Here is an 18,052-nt window from a genome sequence, read left to right on the forward strand (position 1 = left end):
CCATACCGGACAATACCATTCTTACCCATGAAAGACAACTAAAAATAAAATGGAATCATTGAAAACGTTGTAGACTCGCAGTGAGATTCATGGGTAGTCCAATGATGGAAGCATGGCCCGAAGTTTGTCCCTTCTGCCAGCAGAGTAGCAAATGTATTCTCAAGACATACAGGTGCTTCTTACAAAATTAGAATAACATCATAAGGTTCATTTATTTCAATTCTTCAGTACAAAAAGTGAAACTCATATATTCTATAGTCATTACACACAGAGTGATCTATTTCACGTGTTTATATCTGTTAATGTTGATGATTATGGCTTACAGCCAATGAAAGCCCAAAAGTCATTATCTCTGTAAATTACAATAATTAAAGGGAACCTGTCACCAGTTTGTTGGCTTATAAACCCTACCCATCACCTTTAAGATTAAAAGAATGGGGTTCCTGCAAACCTTTTCTATCCTCAGATGTGCCCCTGGATACCTCAAAAAAAGTATTTTATACTTTATATATTTTCATGTGTAAGGTGCTTATGTGCAGATCATAAAAACTTCACCTGCCCTCCATAGTAAAACTCTTCAGAATCGTTATCTCCTTCCGAATCTTCTTCCACTGCACTACCGTGTCGTGATTCCTAGAAGAAAAAGGAGAAAAGCGTTTTTTGTCGTCTGTTCCAGGAGGCAGAGTTGACGCTTTCTCTGGCATAACAGTGTTCATAAAATCAAAGTTTATTAGTGGAAGTCGAGTGCGGAGTCTTCCTACACAGGATCGGTGGGCTAGTCCCACCTTACGTCCGCTGATGGACAATACTGTGCAAGAAGAAAGCTGTCACTCAATGGCTGGAGGGTGAAGTTAGCCTGGAGATTTGCTTTACTGGAGCGGAGACAGGCAAAACGCTCTTCAATATTTGCGACCATCTTCCCTTGGTGCGTGGTCTTAGGCTCCCAATACCGACTACACACCGGTCCCTTGGTTCTCGATCCCATCACTAGGAAAGCCAGTGACTGGACACAAGGGGGAAGTCCTCCTTCAGCTGGTCAGCAACAATGAAAGGGTTAAACGGATAGGATTAGAGGCTCTTCCGATCTTGGATGTTAGACCAGGAGCTCAGCTGTTATTAGAGCATCTCCTTCATGACGGATCAGACTCCTGTGCATCATAATCTAGAATACTGGAATAATATCCTTTGACGGATACCTTAAAAAGGTGTATTGGTAGTCCTTAAGGGAATAAAATCATCCATGAAATAAACTGAATGGGAAAACTTACTATGTCTAATATTTCTTTATAGTTATCAGACTTTTACCACTAGGGGGAGCCTATGAGCCCAGTGCATACAGTAAGTGCATACAGTAAGCCACTAGCTCCTGAGCTCCCCCTGGTGGCGACTGTGTTAAGATTTTATAAAACTTATATAAAGAACTTAAATCCACCTTTGGGGTAATGTGAAGGACTCTGGAAACTGACTGATATAAAGATGCAAAACACAATTATAATCTGTCAAATGCCAAGAAAACTAATAAAAGAAATTTCTTTTTGAAGTCAATCTTTATCAGTGACATAATGGGACCTGTAACCAATGATTGAGTGGTCCAGTCTGAGAAATTAGAGTAGTCATTCATCCGCACAACATCATTTACTATGCAGCCTTCACCTTGTGCAAGAAGATTTCAATTTCACTGAAATAAAATATTAAAGTGAATGAAGTCGTGACCTTCCCATGCCAGAAGCAAATGGCTTAACTCCCGGTTAGACCGATAGTTGATGTCCAAATTATTACTCCATTATTTCTGGAGGCAAAGACCTGGAATACAAGCCATGACTGCAGACCCGGTCAGGACTTTGTAAACCAACAGTATATTTGCTCTGTCGTGGCAGACGAAGGGTTAATCATTCACAGCTCTTCATACAGATAAATGGTAATGATAGCTTTACAGGAATTCCTGTAGATCATGAGTATGAACATTACTTCTGTGGATACGTGTAAGAAGCATATAAACGAATACATATGTGATTCATTAAAAGGAATCTGTCAGCAGGTTTTTGCTATTTAATCTGAGAGCAGCAGGGCAAGAGAGCCCGATTCCAGTGATGTTTCAATAACTAGGCAGTACAATCAGTGTTTTATCAGCAGGAGATTATCACTAGAGGACTAGGACTTACATGCAAGCCAGTCCAGCTAATCTGTGTAGCCCCGCCCCACCACTGATTGGCAGCTTGCTGACAATGTGCAGTGCACACACAAAGTTGGCAAACAGTTGTGTGGGTGGGGTTATACAGGGCTCAGCATTTCGACCACTGCTAGACCTGCAGCAGAGAAAACATGGCTTGTAACAAAACTGCAGCCGGCAGTCTAGTAAGTGATACATTGCTGAAATCAGGCTCTCTGCCCCTACATCGTGCTGCTCTTAGATTACATATCATAAACTGCTGACAGATTTCCATTAACAACTTGGTAATGCTGACCCTGCATTTCCATACTGGGGATCAGTCCTGTATCGGTTCTAGACTGGGTTTGTTAGAGATCCTAAGAGCTGATACATGCTGCCTGTAAGTCGGGCAGAAAGTATCAGACGCTGGCTGCATTATGTCAGCCATATATGTTCAGCTGTGAAACACTGTGGTGTTTCAGAGAAAAATATAGTATAAAAGCCGGCGGGAACTGAGCCACACAGGAGGCTAGTTGCACAGGCAGGTCCCCGGTGTCTTCTCTAGTATAAATACAGTGATTTTGAATTTGCATCATTTTTTCTAGCTAAGCAATGAAAAAAATGGCAAAAAATGACATTCTGAGACTTATAATGTTTTCGTTGATGTAGCTGAGTGAGGGTTTGTTTTCACGTGGTGAGCCAGCATTTTTATTGATGCCAATTTGGGGTACATTTTGATTGTACTTTACTTTTTTTTTTTTTGGAGACCTGTGACAACCAATCCACAAAAAAAGCTATTTTGCTTTCAATTTTTTTTAATGGTGCTTACCATACAGATTCATTATTTTTAGATTTTGATAAACTAATCTTTTCTGGATGTGGCAAAACCAAATGTTTATTTTGTCAAATTTTCTTCCTTTCTTAATTTTTAATGAGGGAAAAAAAGGTCTGACTTGAATTTTTTTATTACTATAATTTTTCTAATATTTTACATTAGTTTTGAATCCTCTTGGAGAGCTTGAACCTAATTGCTTGTACTACATCCTGTTATACCACAGTATTGCTGTAATGTATACAGAAAAAATCAAGGTAATCCCATGGCTGAGCGTCACAGGAGTGCTAAGATACCTTGAGTATTGGTGCCCCGCAATCACGTCTAAGGGAGCTGAGAGTAGCTGTGCGCTTTAGGAGCGTGAACATCAGCAAATGTTTCGATTAAAAGCCCCTGTCACAGATTGACAGCAGCATCTAAATGGTTAATAGCAGTGATCTGAGTAGCAGGGATGCCACATGCGCTGCTCCTGAGCCCCTTCCATACCTGCAGACCCTTGTCCACATTTATACACATGTTAATGTGGGAAGGGGGTTAATGAATCTATTCCCATCAAAGCCCTGGATTTTTTTTTACATTTTCATTTTTTTCTCCCCTTATTCCAAGATTCATAGCTATTTTTTATTTGTGTCTCAACATAGCCATTTGAGGGATTAGTTTGCAGTGTAAAGCCGAGGTATGCCTCAAGGGAACGGCACCTCCGACTTATACCACTGTATAGCCATAGGATATCCACAGGCTCCTATCTCAAAAAAAAGTTTGTACAACTTCTCAGTATGGAAAGAGCAGGATTTACCATTTCATAAAGCTGAAAAAAACATAACCCAAGCCAAATACAATCCTGACGAAGGACAAGAGGACAGTGGTCTGGCCTCCATCGGGTGAATATCCTGTAGATACAGTAAAGATGTATCTAGTAAAGATGTACAGTTGTGCTCAAAAGTTTACATACCCTGGCCGAATTTTTGCTTTCTTGGTCTTTATTCAGAGAATATGAATGATAACACCAAAACTTTTTCTCCACTCATGGTTAGTGGTTGAATGAAGCCATTTATTGTCAAACTACTGTGTTTTCTCTTTTTAAATCATAATGACAACCCAAAACATCCAAATGATCCTGATCAAAAGTTTACACACCCTGGTGATTTTGGTCTGATAGCCTGCACAGAATGTGACACAAATGGGTCTGAATGGCTACTAAAGGTAACATCCTCACCTGTGACCTGTTTGCTTGTAATCAGTGTATGTGCATAAAAGCTGAGTGAGTTTCTAGGATCCAGACAGACTCTTGCATCTTTCATCCAGCCACTGACATCTCTGGATTGTGAGTCATGGGGAAAGCAAAAGAATTGTCAATGGATCTATGAGAAAAGGTAGTTGAACTGTATAAAACAGGAAAGGGATACAAAAAGATATCCAAGGAATTGATAAAAGCAGTCGGCAGCATTCAAACTGTGATTAACAAATGGAAAATCAGAGGCTCTGTAAAAGCAAAACCACGGTCAGGTAGACCAACAAAAATTTCGTCCACAACTGCCAGGAAAATTGTTCGGGATGCAAAAAAAAACCCACAAATAGCATCAGCTGAAATTCTGGATTCTCTGAAAACTAGCGGTGTGGCTGTTTGAGAGGCACAATAAGGAGGCACTTGACGGAAAAAGGGCTGGATGGTCGAGTCGCTAGAAGAAATCCATTATTGTGCAAATACTACAAAGTATCTCGCCTACAATACGCAAAACAGCACAGAGACAAGTCACAAAACTTCTGGAACAAGGAAATTTGGAGTGATGCGACCAAAATTGAACTTTTTGGCCACAACCATAAACGATACTTTGGAGAGAGGTCAACAAGGCCTATGATGAAGGGAACACCATTTCTACTGTAAAGCACGGAGGGGGGGATCGCTGATGTTTTGGGGATGTGTGAGCTACAAAGGCACAGGAAACTTGGTCAAAGTTGAAGGAAAGATGAATGCAGCACGTTATCAGCAAATACCAGAGGCAAATTTGAAATTATCAGCCTGGAAGCTGCGCATGGGACGTACTTGCATGTTCCAACATGCCAACAATCCAAAACACAAGGCCAAGTCGACCTGTCATTGGCTACAACAGAAAAAAGTGAAGGTTCTGGAGTGGCCATCTCAGTCTTCTGACCTCAATATCATTGAGCCACTCTGGGGAGATCTCAAGCGCGCAGTTCATAGAATCATAGAATCATAGAATTGTAGAGTTGGAAGGGACCTCCTGGTCCATCTGGTCCAACCCCCTGCTCAAAGCAGGATTCGCTAAATCATCCCAGTCAGATGTCTGTCCAGCCTCTGTTTGAAGACTTCCATTGAAGGAGAACTCACCACTTCTCGTGGCAGCTTGTTCCACTCATTGATCACTCTGTCAAAAAGTTTTTTCTAATATCTAATCTGTGTCTCCTCCCATTCAGTTTCATCCCATTGTTTCTAGTCTTTCCTTGTGCAAATGAGAATAAAGTTGATCCTTCTACAATGTGACAGCACTTTAGATATTTGTAGACAGCTATTAAGTCTCCTCTCAGTCTTCTCTTTTGCAAACTAAACATTCCCAAATCCTGCAACCTTTCCTCATAAGACAGGGTTTGCAGACCGGTCACCATTCTGGTTGCCCTTTTCTGAACTTGCTCCAGTTTGTTGATGTCTTTTTTAAAATGTGGTGCCCAAAACTGGACACAATATTCCAGATGAGGTCTGACCAAAGAGGAGTAGAGGGAAATAATGACTTCACGTGATCTAGACTGTATGCTTCTGTTAATACATCCTAGAATTGCATTTGCCTTTTTTGCTGCTGCATCACACTGTTGACTCATATTCAGTCTGTGATCTATTAGTGTACCCAAGTCTTTTTCACATGTGCTGTTGCTTAGGCCTATTCCTCCCATTCTGTATATGCTCTTTTCATTTTTATTGCCCATATGTAGTACTTTGCATTTTCCCTGTTAAAAACCATTCTGTTAGTTGCTGCCCACTTCTCCAGTTTATTTATACAGTGGGGAAAAAAAGTATTTAGTCAGTCAGCAATAGTGCAAGTTCCACCACTTAAAAAGATGAGAGGCGTCTGTAATTTACATCATAGGTAGACCTCAACTATGGGAGACAAACTGAGAAAAAAAAATCCAGAAAATCACATTGTCTGGTTTTTTTTCATTTTATTTGCATATTATGGTGGAAAATAAGTATTTGGTCAGAAACAAGCAATCAAGATTTCTGGCTCTCACAGACCTGTAACTTCTTCTTTAAGAGTCTCCTCTTTCCTCCACTCATTACCTGTAGTAATGACACCTGTTTAAACTTGTTATCAGTATAAAAAGACACCTGTGCACACCCTCAAACAGTCTGACTCCAAACTCCACTATGGTGAAGACCAAAGAGCTGTCAAAGGACACCAGAAACAAAATTGTAGCCCTGCACCAGGCTGGGAAGACTGAATCTGCAATAGCCAACCAGCTTGGAGTGAAGAAATCAACTGAGGGAGCAATAATTAGAAAATGGAAGACATACAAGACCACTGATAATTTCCCTCGATCTGGTGCTCCACGCAAAATCCCACCCCGTGGGGTCAGAATGATCACAAGAACGGTGAGCAAAAATCCCAGAACCAGGGACCTAGTGAATGAACTGCAGAGAGCTGGGACCAATGTAACAAGGCCTACCATAAGTAACACACTACGCCACCATGGACTCAGATCCTGCAGTGCCAGACGTGTCCCACTGCTTAAGCCTGTACATGTCCGGGCCCGTCTGAAGTTTGCTAGAGAGCATTTGGATGATCCAGAGGAGTTTTGGGAGAATGTCCTATGGTCTGATGAAACCAAACTGGAACTGTTTGGTAGAAACACAACTTGTCGTGTTTGGAGGAAAAAGAATACTGAGTTGCATCCATCAAACACCATACCTACTGTAAAGCATGGTGGTGGAAACATCATGCTTTGGGGCTGTTTCTCTGCAAAGGGGCCAGGACGACTAATCCGGGTACATGAAAGAATGAATGGGGCCATGTATCGTGAGATTTTGAGTGCAAACCTCCTTCCATCAGCAAGGGCATTGAAGATGAAACGTGGCTGGGTATTTCAACATGACAATGATCCAAAGCACACCGCCAGGGCAACGAAGGAGTGGCTTCGTAAGAAGCATTTCAAGGTCCTGGAGTGGCCTAGCCAGTCTCCAGATCTCAACCCTATAGAAAACCTTTGGAGGGAGTTGAAAGTCCGTGTTGCCAAGCGAAAAGCCAAAAACATCACTGCTCTAGAGGAGATCTGCATGGAGGAATGGGCCAACATACCAACAACAGTGTGTGGCAACCTTGTGAAGACTTACAGAAAACGTTTGACCTCTGTCATTGCCAACAAAGGATATATCACAAAGTATTGAGATGAAATTTTGTTTCTGACCAAATACTTATTTTCCACCATAATATGCAAATAAAATGAAAAAAAAACAGACAATGTGATTTTCTGGATTTTTTTTTCTCAGTTTGTCTCCCATAGTTGAGGTCTACCTATGATGTAAATTACAGACGCCTCTCATCTTTTTAAGTGGTGGAACTTGCACTATTGCTGACTGACTAAATACTTTTTTTCCCCACTGTATCTTTTTGAATCCTCTCTCTCTCTTCTCTAGTATTAGCTATCCCTCCTAGCTTTGTGTCATCAGCAAATTTAATCAGTTTACTCTCAATTCCTTCATCTAAATCATTGATAAAGATGTTGAACAATACAGGGCCCAGGACAGAGCCCTGTGGTACCCCACTTGAGACATTCTTCCAACTGGATGTGCAGCCATTTACGACCACTCTTTGGGTCCGATCACTAAGCCAGTTATGAATCCACCTAACTGTTGCCTTGTCCATTCCATACTTAGTCATTTTTTCAACAAGGATTGTATGAGATACTTTGTCAAATGCTTTGCTGAAGTCAAGATATACTATATCAACAGCATTTCCTTGATCACCCAATCAGTGATTCCGTCATAGAAGGAAATTAAGTTAGTCTGACATGACTTATTAGTTACAAACCCATGCTGACTCTGTTTAATCACTTCATTCTTATCCAGGTACTGACATACATGTTGTTTAATAATTTGTTCAAAGATCTTTCCTGGTATAGAAGTCAGACTCACCGGCCTATAGTTGCCTGGGTCCACCTTCTTCCCCTTTTTGAAGATAGAAACAACATTTGCTCTTCTCCAGTCTTCTGGGACTTCTCCTGTTCTCCAAGAATTTTCAAAGATTATGGAGAGGGGCTCAAAAATTTCTTCTGCTATCTCCTTCAGTACTCTGGGGTGTAATTCATCTGGACCTGGAGACTTGAATTCATTTAGGTTAGCTAAGTGTTTCCTCACTATCTTTCTGTTTATAGATATCCTGGATTCTTCTATTCCCTTAATAGGACAGTGAAGAACAGTTGATGTTACATTTCCTTTCTGAGAGAAAACAGATGCAAAATAGGAATTTAAAAGTTCGGCCTTCTCAACATCCTGTCTTACCATTTCATCATTTTCATCCTGTAAAAATCCTATAGCATCTTTGACTTTTCTTTTACTTTTGACATATCCCCAAAATCCTTTATTATTGCTTTTGACATCTCTTGCAAGCCTCAATTCATTGTCAGCTTTAGTAATCTGATTTGTGCCCTGCAGGTTCTGCAGACAGCATTATATTCTTCTTTAGATATGCCTCCCTCTTTCCATTTTATAAACATTTTTTTCTTCCTTTTTAGCATGTGCTTAAGTTCTGTGTTCATCCATCCTGGCTTCCTTAAATGCTTCCTATTCTTCCCTCTTTTCGGAATTGTTAACAATTGTGCTTTGAGAATTTCATTTTTCAAGATTTCCCATCCTTCCTGGACATTTTTGTCTTTAAGGATATCCAGCCATTGGATCCCTCCAATTCTCTTTCTGAATCCCTTAAAATCTGCCTTTCTGAAATCTAACCTTGACGTCTGAGTCTTCACAGGTCTTCCTCCTCTAGTTATCCAAAATTCTAAAATAGCATGGTCACTACCTCCTAGGGTCCCAGCCACTTTTACCTCCTCAACCATGTTTATAAGGATTAGATCCAAGGTAGCAGTTCCCCTTGTTTTCTCCCCTACCTTTTGGAAGATAAAGTTGTCAGCAATAGAGGATAAGAATTTCCTTGACCTGTTAGTTTTGCCTGAGAGAGATTCCCAACAAATGTCTGGATAGTTGAAATCTCCCATGACCACTATGTCATATTTTTTTCAGAACTTGTCCATTTGATGCATAAAGAGTTCATCCATATCTTCAGTTTGCACAGGTGGCCTGTAGTAAATGCCTACAATGGTGTCCTTTCCATTGTTCTGTCCTTGTATTCTTACCCAAACAGTTTCCACAGAACTCCCAGTCTCTGAAGCTTCAATCTCTGTGCAGATATACGCATTTCTAACATACAATGCGACACCTCCTCCTCGTTTACCAAGTCTGTTTCTTGCAAATAAGTTGTATCCTTCTAGTCTTGTATTCTAATCATGTGTATTGTCCCACCAAGTCTCAGTGATTCCAATGACATCATATTTCTTTTCCTGCGTTAGTAGTTCCAATTCTCCTTGTTTGTTGCCCATGCTTTGTGCATTAGTATAGAAACATTTTAGTTTGTGATTGGTTTCTATTTCTCCAATATTTTTGGTATTTAGTTTCTTTTGTCTTTGTTCTTCCTTTCCACTTCTAATAGCAGAGTTCCCAATAGCATTTGTCAGGTGTATGGCTTTTTCTGGTCTTTTGCTTCCCTTCCCACGTTGTTTTAGTTTAAAGCTCTCCTTACAAGTGTAGCAAGGCGACTTCCAAATACATGTTTTCCAGTCTTCGTAAGGTGCATCTCTAGCAAGTAGTCCATCGTATAAGTAATTCACTCCGTGATCCAGAAATCCAAATCGTTGCTGACGGCACCATCGACGTAGCCAGTTGTTCACCTGCAGAATCTTATTCCACCTCCTTGTTCCATGGCCATCCACTGGGAGGATGGAAGAGAAGACCACCTGCGCTCCCAGTTCTTTCACTTTCTTGCCTAAGTCTTCAAAGTCTCTGCAGATGGTTTCCAGGTCGTTTCTTGCGGTGTCATTTGTCCCCACATGTAGTAGCAGGAATGGGTAGTCATCTGTAGGTCTGAAGAGTCCTGATATCCTGTCAGACACATCTTTAATTTTTGCACCTGGAAGACAGCACATTTCTCTTGAAGTTATATCTGGTCTGCAGATAGCGGCCTCTGTTCCTCTCAACAGGGAATCCCCCATGACCACCACTCTCCGTTTCTTCTTCACAACATTTTTCTTTCTCCATCCAGGAGGACTCTGAAGGCGTACAAGGTTGCTGTTTGTGGGCAAAGTCTTATCCTGATGTATTTCTTCATCATTTTCATGCGTGAGAGCCTGGTACTGGTTCCTGAGAAGTATGGGCGCTGACTGCCTCCTGATCCTCCTGCTTCTCTGGGTCACATGTCTCCATTCCTCTGTTTCTTCTGGTGCACTTCAAATTTCTTCTCTTTCTGTAACATGAAGAGATAATTCTGCTGTCTAAGAACTCTTCACCTTCCTTAATGATCTTCAGCGTAGCTAACCTCTCTTCGAGACTTTGCAACTTTTCCTCCAAAAGGGACACAAGCTTGCATTTGTGGCATGTGAAGTTTGGCTTTTCCACTGGTAAGTCTGTGAACATGTAGCAAGAAATGCAGCTCACCAAATGGCTTCTGGCTGCTTCCATATTGAGATTTCTTAAAAACGATGAAAGATGAGCCAAAATTCCTCCTCAAGACTCTTCCCCTGGTTTTCCGATTTCCTCTTTTCAGCTGCAACGACCAAAACCCAGTGATCGTTGAGCTCGCGGAGACTCTTCACTTATCCCAGAAGGCACTGGGAATATGCAAATGATCTCCTCAAGACTCTTCCCATGATAGACAGCCCAGGAATTTACAGAAACTGGAGGCTTTTTGCCAAGAAGAGTGGACAGCTTTACCATCTGAGAAAATAAAGAACCTCATCCACAACTACCACAAAAGACTTCAAACTGTCATTGATGTTAGAGGGGGCAATACACAGTATTAAGAAATGGGGTATGTGAACTTTTGATCAGGGTCATTTGGATGTTTTGGGTTGTCATTATGATTTAAAAAGAGAAAACACAGTAGTTTGATGATAAATGTCTTCATCCAACCACTAACCATGAGTGGAGAAAAACTTTTGGTGTTATCGCTCATATTCTCTGATAAAAGGCCAAGAAAGCAAAAATTCTGCCGGGGTATGTAAACTTTTGAACACAACTGTATCTAGTAAAGATGAGGAGTAGCCAACTTAGCACAAACCCAGACTGATCTCCAAAACTTTTTTACACAATATTCTGCCCATCAACCATCTTAGGCTACTTTCACACTAGCGTTTTTAAGCGCTGCGCTTCGTGCGCATTAGAAACGCATGCAAAAAAACGCATCATGCGTTTTGCATGCATATGCTTTTTTAGGCGCATGCGTTTCTAGCCATGTTAACTCTTAAAACGCATGCGATTTTAAACACAGGCGTGCGTATGTCCATGCGCACGCCTGCGTTCCCATAGACTGTAATGTGTTATTTTGGCGCATTCCGTGCGCATGCGTTTTTTTGACACAGGAAAACGCATACAAATGCGTGCAAACGCTAGACCATGCGCCCCCATGTTAAAAATAGGCGCGCATGGTTCATGCGCATGGACGCGCACGATGCGCTGCGCTAAAAAACGCTAAATATGAAACCAGCCTAATACTTCTACTAGAAATTAATCCAAAATATCCTTTCTCAACTTATTTAAGGGGTTTGTCTAAGACAATATTTTTTTTTATTATGGACCGAAGAACAGGCAGGTATTTGCCTGCTTTTTCTTCCCAGCACGGAGCTCTTTTGGCACAGAGCGGTCACAGATTTCTCCAGCCGACAATTCAGCGACTTTCACTGATGTCATATCGACAGAGCAGCAGCTTTTCTTCCACTCTGCTCTGCTGACATGAAATGACTGCCAACATCACACTATTGACAGCCGGCTCCCTGCTGCCTAACTGTGGGAAGCCAGCGGTAAATCAGAATGACATCGGCAGTCACTCCCCGTAAGGAGGAGGTCAATGACCGATCGGAGCTGGTGTTGGATATGATAAGAAGTTAGCAACTACTTGCCTGTTAGATTTTAATCCCATAGGTTAAAAAAAAAATTGCTGGATAACCCTTTTAAGGCTCAAAAGCAAGGCAGACTTAGAACATTGTTACAAAACTGCATCCATTTACAGAGGAGAGCGCTCCAGTACGTTACCTCGCCATTTTCTTTCTGTAATTTAGACTTTATGGACAAGCAGCTGGTAATGTCATTGGATTTCCTCAGCTCTACAAGACAAAATAAGAAGGGATTTTAGCACAGCGGGAGCAGCCATGTTCCTCCAGATCGCCGGATACTAGTTATCATAGGAAACAATCGTGGACACTAAAATCTAGAATCCAAGCACGACTACATGATGGCATCTAGAGGAACAGAACGACGACACGTCCGGATCTCAGTTTCACACACACTGATAATTCAGATCTTTTCACAAAAACACACAGTTTTTGAGTCCAAAGCAACAGAAAAATTAATTTGAGGTCCAGAACACTCATTTCCCAATAGTCGGTGCACAGGTGACGGATCAAAGATCGCTGTAGGTTTCGACTACAGCACAGGATTGTACAGTTGAACTGTGAGGTTATCGTAACTGTGAAAAGCAGGTCAAAAAAAAAAAAAGAAAATTTTTGTTACCTGCGTTCCAGGCTCTTAGTACCTTGCGAGTCGCAATGCAACCCCATTCATTTGCACTACGCTACATTGCAGCGGCAGCATACAGCAATCATCGGCCTAGAGACATGTGTCCAGGCCGACGTCGCCATTAAAGTATTACAAACGCTCCGTAACGTAGAACTCACTGACAGATTCTTAGTGAACTCATTTTGAAGCCAGCAATATGCAAGTAAATACTGTAAAGCCAAGCAGGGCAACACTGTTATTGAAGCCAAAGTTGTTGTTTTTTACACCAAAACAACCGCTTTTAAGTAAAAAAAAAAAAAAAAAGAAGAACATTTAGAATTGAGAGTCCTCAGTGGTTGATACCTTTTAATGGCTAACTTTCAGGTACACAGTGTTTTGCGTAGATTTTGGTACTTTTCATCTCTTGAAAAGAGGAATCCAAATCCTGTATTAATGGCCCACGATGAAATCAATTTCAAGGTGTGCTGGTGACATTAGAAAGGAATATGAACGCTTTTCATGCTTCATAGTGACAGCACACGGAGAGTAATAAATTGCCGGATTACTTCGGCCCAGTGAAGCAAGTAAAAAAATATATATATACCATGACTTCAACGGTGTTTTTCATTGTGATTGATTGCAGACAATTCAGACTTAATGCTGTTTTAAGGACGGACGAATAGTGAGACCTTCATCTGTAGGAAATCAAATGGACTTCAAAGCACCCAAGTGACGGGGCAGGGGATGGCCAGGGGCCATTCTTAGAATCATTGATGACCTGGCGTTATTATATAACATTGGCTCTTACACTTTAAAAAAGGTCAAAGTCAATATATAATTTCAGATCTAAAAGATATCAAAACAATTTATGTAATATTTGCACCCATAAAATCCCCCCCCAGGAGTTGGTAAGGGGATCGTATTCTAACATTCACATTATCTCCAAACCACTTTCTGCTCATGTGTTCCCCTCTGGAACGCCATGTTGTGCCATTCCACGGTTAGTCCAACTGGAAATTAATGAATAAATTGACAACTGGGTGTTACCATTTCCCATGTAAAGAAGGAGACTCCCACATAGAATCATAGAATCATAGAGTTGGAAGGGACCTCCTGGGCCATCTGGTCCAACCCCCTGCTCAAAGCAGGATTCGCTAAATCATCCCAGTCAGATGTCTGTCCAGCCTCTGTTTGAAGACTTCCATTGAAGGAGAACTCACCACTTCTCGTGGCAGCCTGTTTCACTCATTGATCACTCTAACTGTTAAAAAGTTTTTTCTAATATCTAATCTGTGTCTCCTCCCATTCAGTTTCATCCCATTGCTTCTAGTCTTTCCTTGTCGGCACTGAGTGGATAGTGATAAAGCATTTGGGGATTTATGTCTTTGAGTTAAGGATATTTAATCCATTTCTTACTGATTTTCATTAGCAATAATAGAAGGGCAGCATGCCACAGATTTCTTATAGAAGGAACTCTTAAAGGAGGACCTTTCATCATGTCACAAGTGGTCAGCTTATGGTTGTAGTTTATTCCTGATGCGCCCTTGATAATGTAGTTTTTTTATTTTTCTTTAATCCACCTTAAGGTTATAGAGATATTAGCCTTTTTATTACGTACCAATCCTTATCGTCTTTCTGAAGGGGGCGTGGCTCACCGGATTCTCTAGAGGCGTGGCTTTAGACTGTGAGCCACACCTCCTTAGTGAAGACCATAAAAATTAAGCCTTAATCAAAAAGGCCCATATCTCTGGAACCGTACGGTGAATTTTAGAACAACAAAAAACGTACTCAACCTCCATTTTACTGGTGCAGGTACAATATCAATGATTTTCAGCCCGACATGCCGTCCTTCCTGGAATCATTCTAACACCTGATCCCTGCGGGTTCATAACAGAATCTCATCCCAGTTTATTAATGATCCAGCTTCATTCCTACAGCAACAATCCTAGTTTCCATTTATTTTATTTTTTTCACCTGGCTGTCATGCCAGCACCAAATTCTCAAATACTGGCTTTCATTTCAATTTTCTGATACTTCTTGCTTCCATTCTTTCTCAGATGCCTTCCTGTATTTGATTCCTCCATTGATATTTCAAAATCCCTAAAGGTTGTCAGACGTTTTACCTTTGGCTCTAAAATCTGTCACACTGGGCACATGGTCGTACTAGCTTGCATTTTAGAATCCTGTCTGACGTATTGATTTTCATTTATTTTACTCACTTCCCGTATTTTTCAGACCATAAGACGCACCCCAAATTTAAAGCAGGAAAATAGGAAAAGAAAGAATCTTTAATGTGAAAATGGGGGTTGCCCTATAGTCCAAGTTTTAGCTTTCCGGGGGGGGTTGGCAGCAGTGGAGCGGGGTCACAGGAGGCAAGAGCAGAGTCGCCACTACAGGAAGTTGGCGGCGGCATGCGTGGGGTGATGCGGCGGGCCCTGGGATGGGAGGAGGGTGTTGTCCCGGCGTTTCAAGGCTGGAACCATTGATCTCCCTGCAATCGGCTTCAGGAAAATGTTGGCGGTGAGAGGCAGAGCCAAGTCCCCGCTGCGCATACTGATCTCCCGGTAGTGGGCTTCAGGAAAATGTGCTGGAGGCAGTGCATCGGCAGATTAAGTTCTCTGCTCTACAGTTTCCAGTTTCCTGAAGCCCCCCACCATGAGATCAATGGCTTCTGCGTTGCACCGCTGGAGCAACCCCTTCACAGGGTGTACAGCATCGCCTCACTTCTGTAGCTGCCGGCATCTTGTGACCCCGAGCCACCACTGATCCCCCCAAGTAAGCTACATTCAGACTATAACCCACACTCTCATTTTCCTACCAAATTCGGGAGCAAAATAAGTGCGTCGTATAATCTAAAAAGTATGGTATATAGCCCATTAATTCCATTGCACTTTCCAGACTGTATTGGCACTGTCCCCATTGGGGCTCACAATCTAAAACCATATCAGTATGTCTTAGGAGTGTGGAAGGAAGCCAAAGGAAACCCACGCAAGAAGGAAGCCAGAGGAAACCCACGCAAGAACTTGTCCTTGTTGGGATTTGAAACCAGGACCCCAGCACTGGAAAGCTGCAGTGCTAACCACTGAGCCACCATGCTACCCTATATCCCTTTCTTTTGAGTTTCATTCCGATATTGTATGATTGTGGCTTCTGATCTGGGGGCATTACCCGATGTCTGGAGTCTTTATCACCCTACTTTACTTTTAAATGGTCACTATTATTTCAAAAAACTTAGTGTAAACCAATGGTACAAGCGATTATAAGAAGATGTCTAATATATCTTAGCAAATATGCTTATTTCTGCACTTATTTACGAAAAACTTCTTTTTCCATCTAAAATCATAGAATCATAGAATCGTAGAGTTGGAAGGGACCTCCTGGGCCATCTGGTCCAACCCCCTGCTCAAAGCAGGATTCGCTAAATCATCCCAGTCAGATGTCTGTCCAGCCTCTGTTTGAAGACTTCCATTGAAGGAGAACTCACCACTTCTCGTGGCAGCCTGTTCCACTCATTGATCACTCTAACTGTCAAAAAGTTTTTTCTATTATCTAATCTGTGTCTCCTCCCATTCAGTTTCATCCCATTGCTTCTAGTCTTTCCTTGTGCAAATGAGAATAAAGTTGATCCTTCTACAATGTGACAGCCCTTTAGATATTTGTAGACAGCTATTAAGTCTCCTCTCAGTCTTCTCTTTTGCAAACTAAACATTCCCAAATCCTGCAACCTTTCCTCATAAGACAGGGTTTGCAGACCGGTCACCATTCTGGTCGCTCTTTTCTGAACTTGCTCCAGTTTGTTGATGTCTTTTTTAAAATGTGGTGCCCAAAACTGGACACAATATTCCAGATGAGGTCTGACCAAAGAGGAGTAGAGGGAAATAATGACTTCACGTGATCTAGACTGTATGCTTCTGTTAATACATCCTAGAATTGCATTTGCCTTTCTTGCTGCTGCATCACACTGTTGACTCATATTCAGTCTGTGATCTATTAGTATACCAAAGTCTTTTTCACATGAGCTGTTGCTTAGCCCTATTCCTCCCATTCTATATATGCTTTTTTCATTTTTATTGCCCAGATGTAGTACTTTGCATTTCTCCCTGTTAAAAACCATTCTGTTAGTTGCTGCCCACTTCTCCAGTTTATTTAAATCTTTTTGAATCCTCTCTCTCTCTTCTCTAGTATTAGCTATCCCTCCTAGCTTTGTGTCATCAGCAAATTTAATCAGTTTACCCTCAATTCCTTCATCTAAATCGTTGATAAAGATGTTGAACAATACAGGGCCCAGGACAGAGCCCTGTGGTACCCCACTTGAGACATTCTTCCAACTGGATGTGCAGCCATTTACGACCACTCTTTGGGTCCGATCACTAAGCCAGTTATGAATCCACCTAACAGTTGCCTTGTCCATTCCATACTTAGTCATTTTTTCAATAAAGATTGTATGAGAGACTTTGTCAAATGCTTTGCTGAAGTCAAGATATACTATATCTACAGCATTTCCTTGATCCACCCAATCAGTGATACCGTCATAGAAGGAAATTAAGTTAGTCTGACATGACTTATTAGTTACAAACCCATGCTGACTCTGTTTGATCACTTCATTCTTATCCAGGTATTGACATACATGTTGTTTAATAATTTGTTCAAAGATCTTTCCTGGTATAGAAGTCAGACTCACCGTCCTATAGTTGCCTGGGTCCACCTTCTTCCCCTTTTTGAAGATAGGAACAACATTTGCTCTTCTCCAGTCCTCTGGCACTTCTCCTGTTCTCCAAGAATTTTCAAAGATTATGGAGAGGGGTTCAAAAATTTCTTCTGCTATCTCCTTCAGTACTCTGGGGTGTAATTCATCTGGACCTGGAGACTTGAATTCATTTAAGTTAGCTAAGTGTTTCCTCACTATCTTTCTGTTTATAGATATCCTGGATTCTTCTATTCCCTTAATAGGACAGTGAATAACAGTTGGTGTTACATTTCCTTTCTGAGAGAAAACAGATGCAAAATAGGAATTTAAAAGTTCAGCCTTCTCAACATCCTGTCTTACCATTTCATCATTTTCATCCTGTAAAAATCCTATAGCATCTTTGATTTTTCTTTTACTTTTGACATATCCCCAAAATCCTTTATTATTGCTTTTGACATCTCTTGCAAGCCTCAATTCATTTTCAGCTTTAGCTAATCTGATTTGTGCCCTGCAGGTTCTGCAGACAGCATTATATTCTTCTTTAGATATGCCTCCCTCTTTCCATTTTATAAACATTTTTTTCTTCCTTTTTAGCATGTGCTTAAGTTCTGTGTT

At 41.3% G+C, this 18,052-nt stretch overlaps 1 protein-coding gene across 1 annotated transcript in view; it reads right to left on the reverse strand.

Moving 5' to 3' along the window:
• PARP8 (poly(ADP-ribose) polymerase family member 8) overlaps nt 1-18,052 on the reverse strand; it is a 333,484-nt gene that overhangs the window by 114,167 nt on the left and 201,265 nt on the right. Inside the window, exons 5-6 of the mRNA XM_073583404.1 lie at nt 12,289-12,359; nt 556-633 (exon numbers count right to left, since the gene is read on the reverse strand). Of these exons, the coding sequence (XP_073439505.1) occupies nt 556-633; nt 12,289-12,359 (149 nt within the window). The remainder of the gene's footprint in view (nt 1-555; nt 634-12,288; nt 12,360-18,052) is intronic.

The sequence above is a fragment of the Dendrobates tinctorius genome, unplaced genomic scaffold (genome assembly GCF_039654945.1).
Source record: "Dendrobates tinctorius isolate UK_male_01 unplaced genomic scaffold, ASM3965494v1 ptg000078l, whole genome shotgun sequence".
Classification (NCBI taxonomy): Eukaryota; Metazoa; Chordata; class Amphibia; order Anura; family Dendrobatidae; genus Dendrobates; species Dendrobates tinctorius.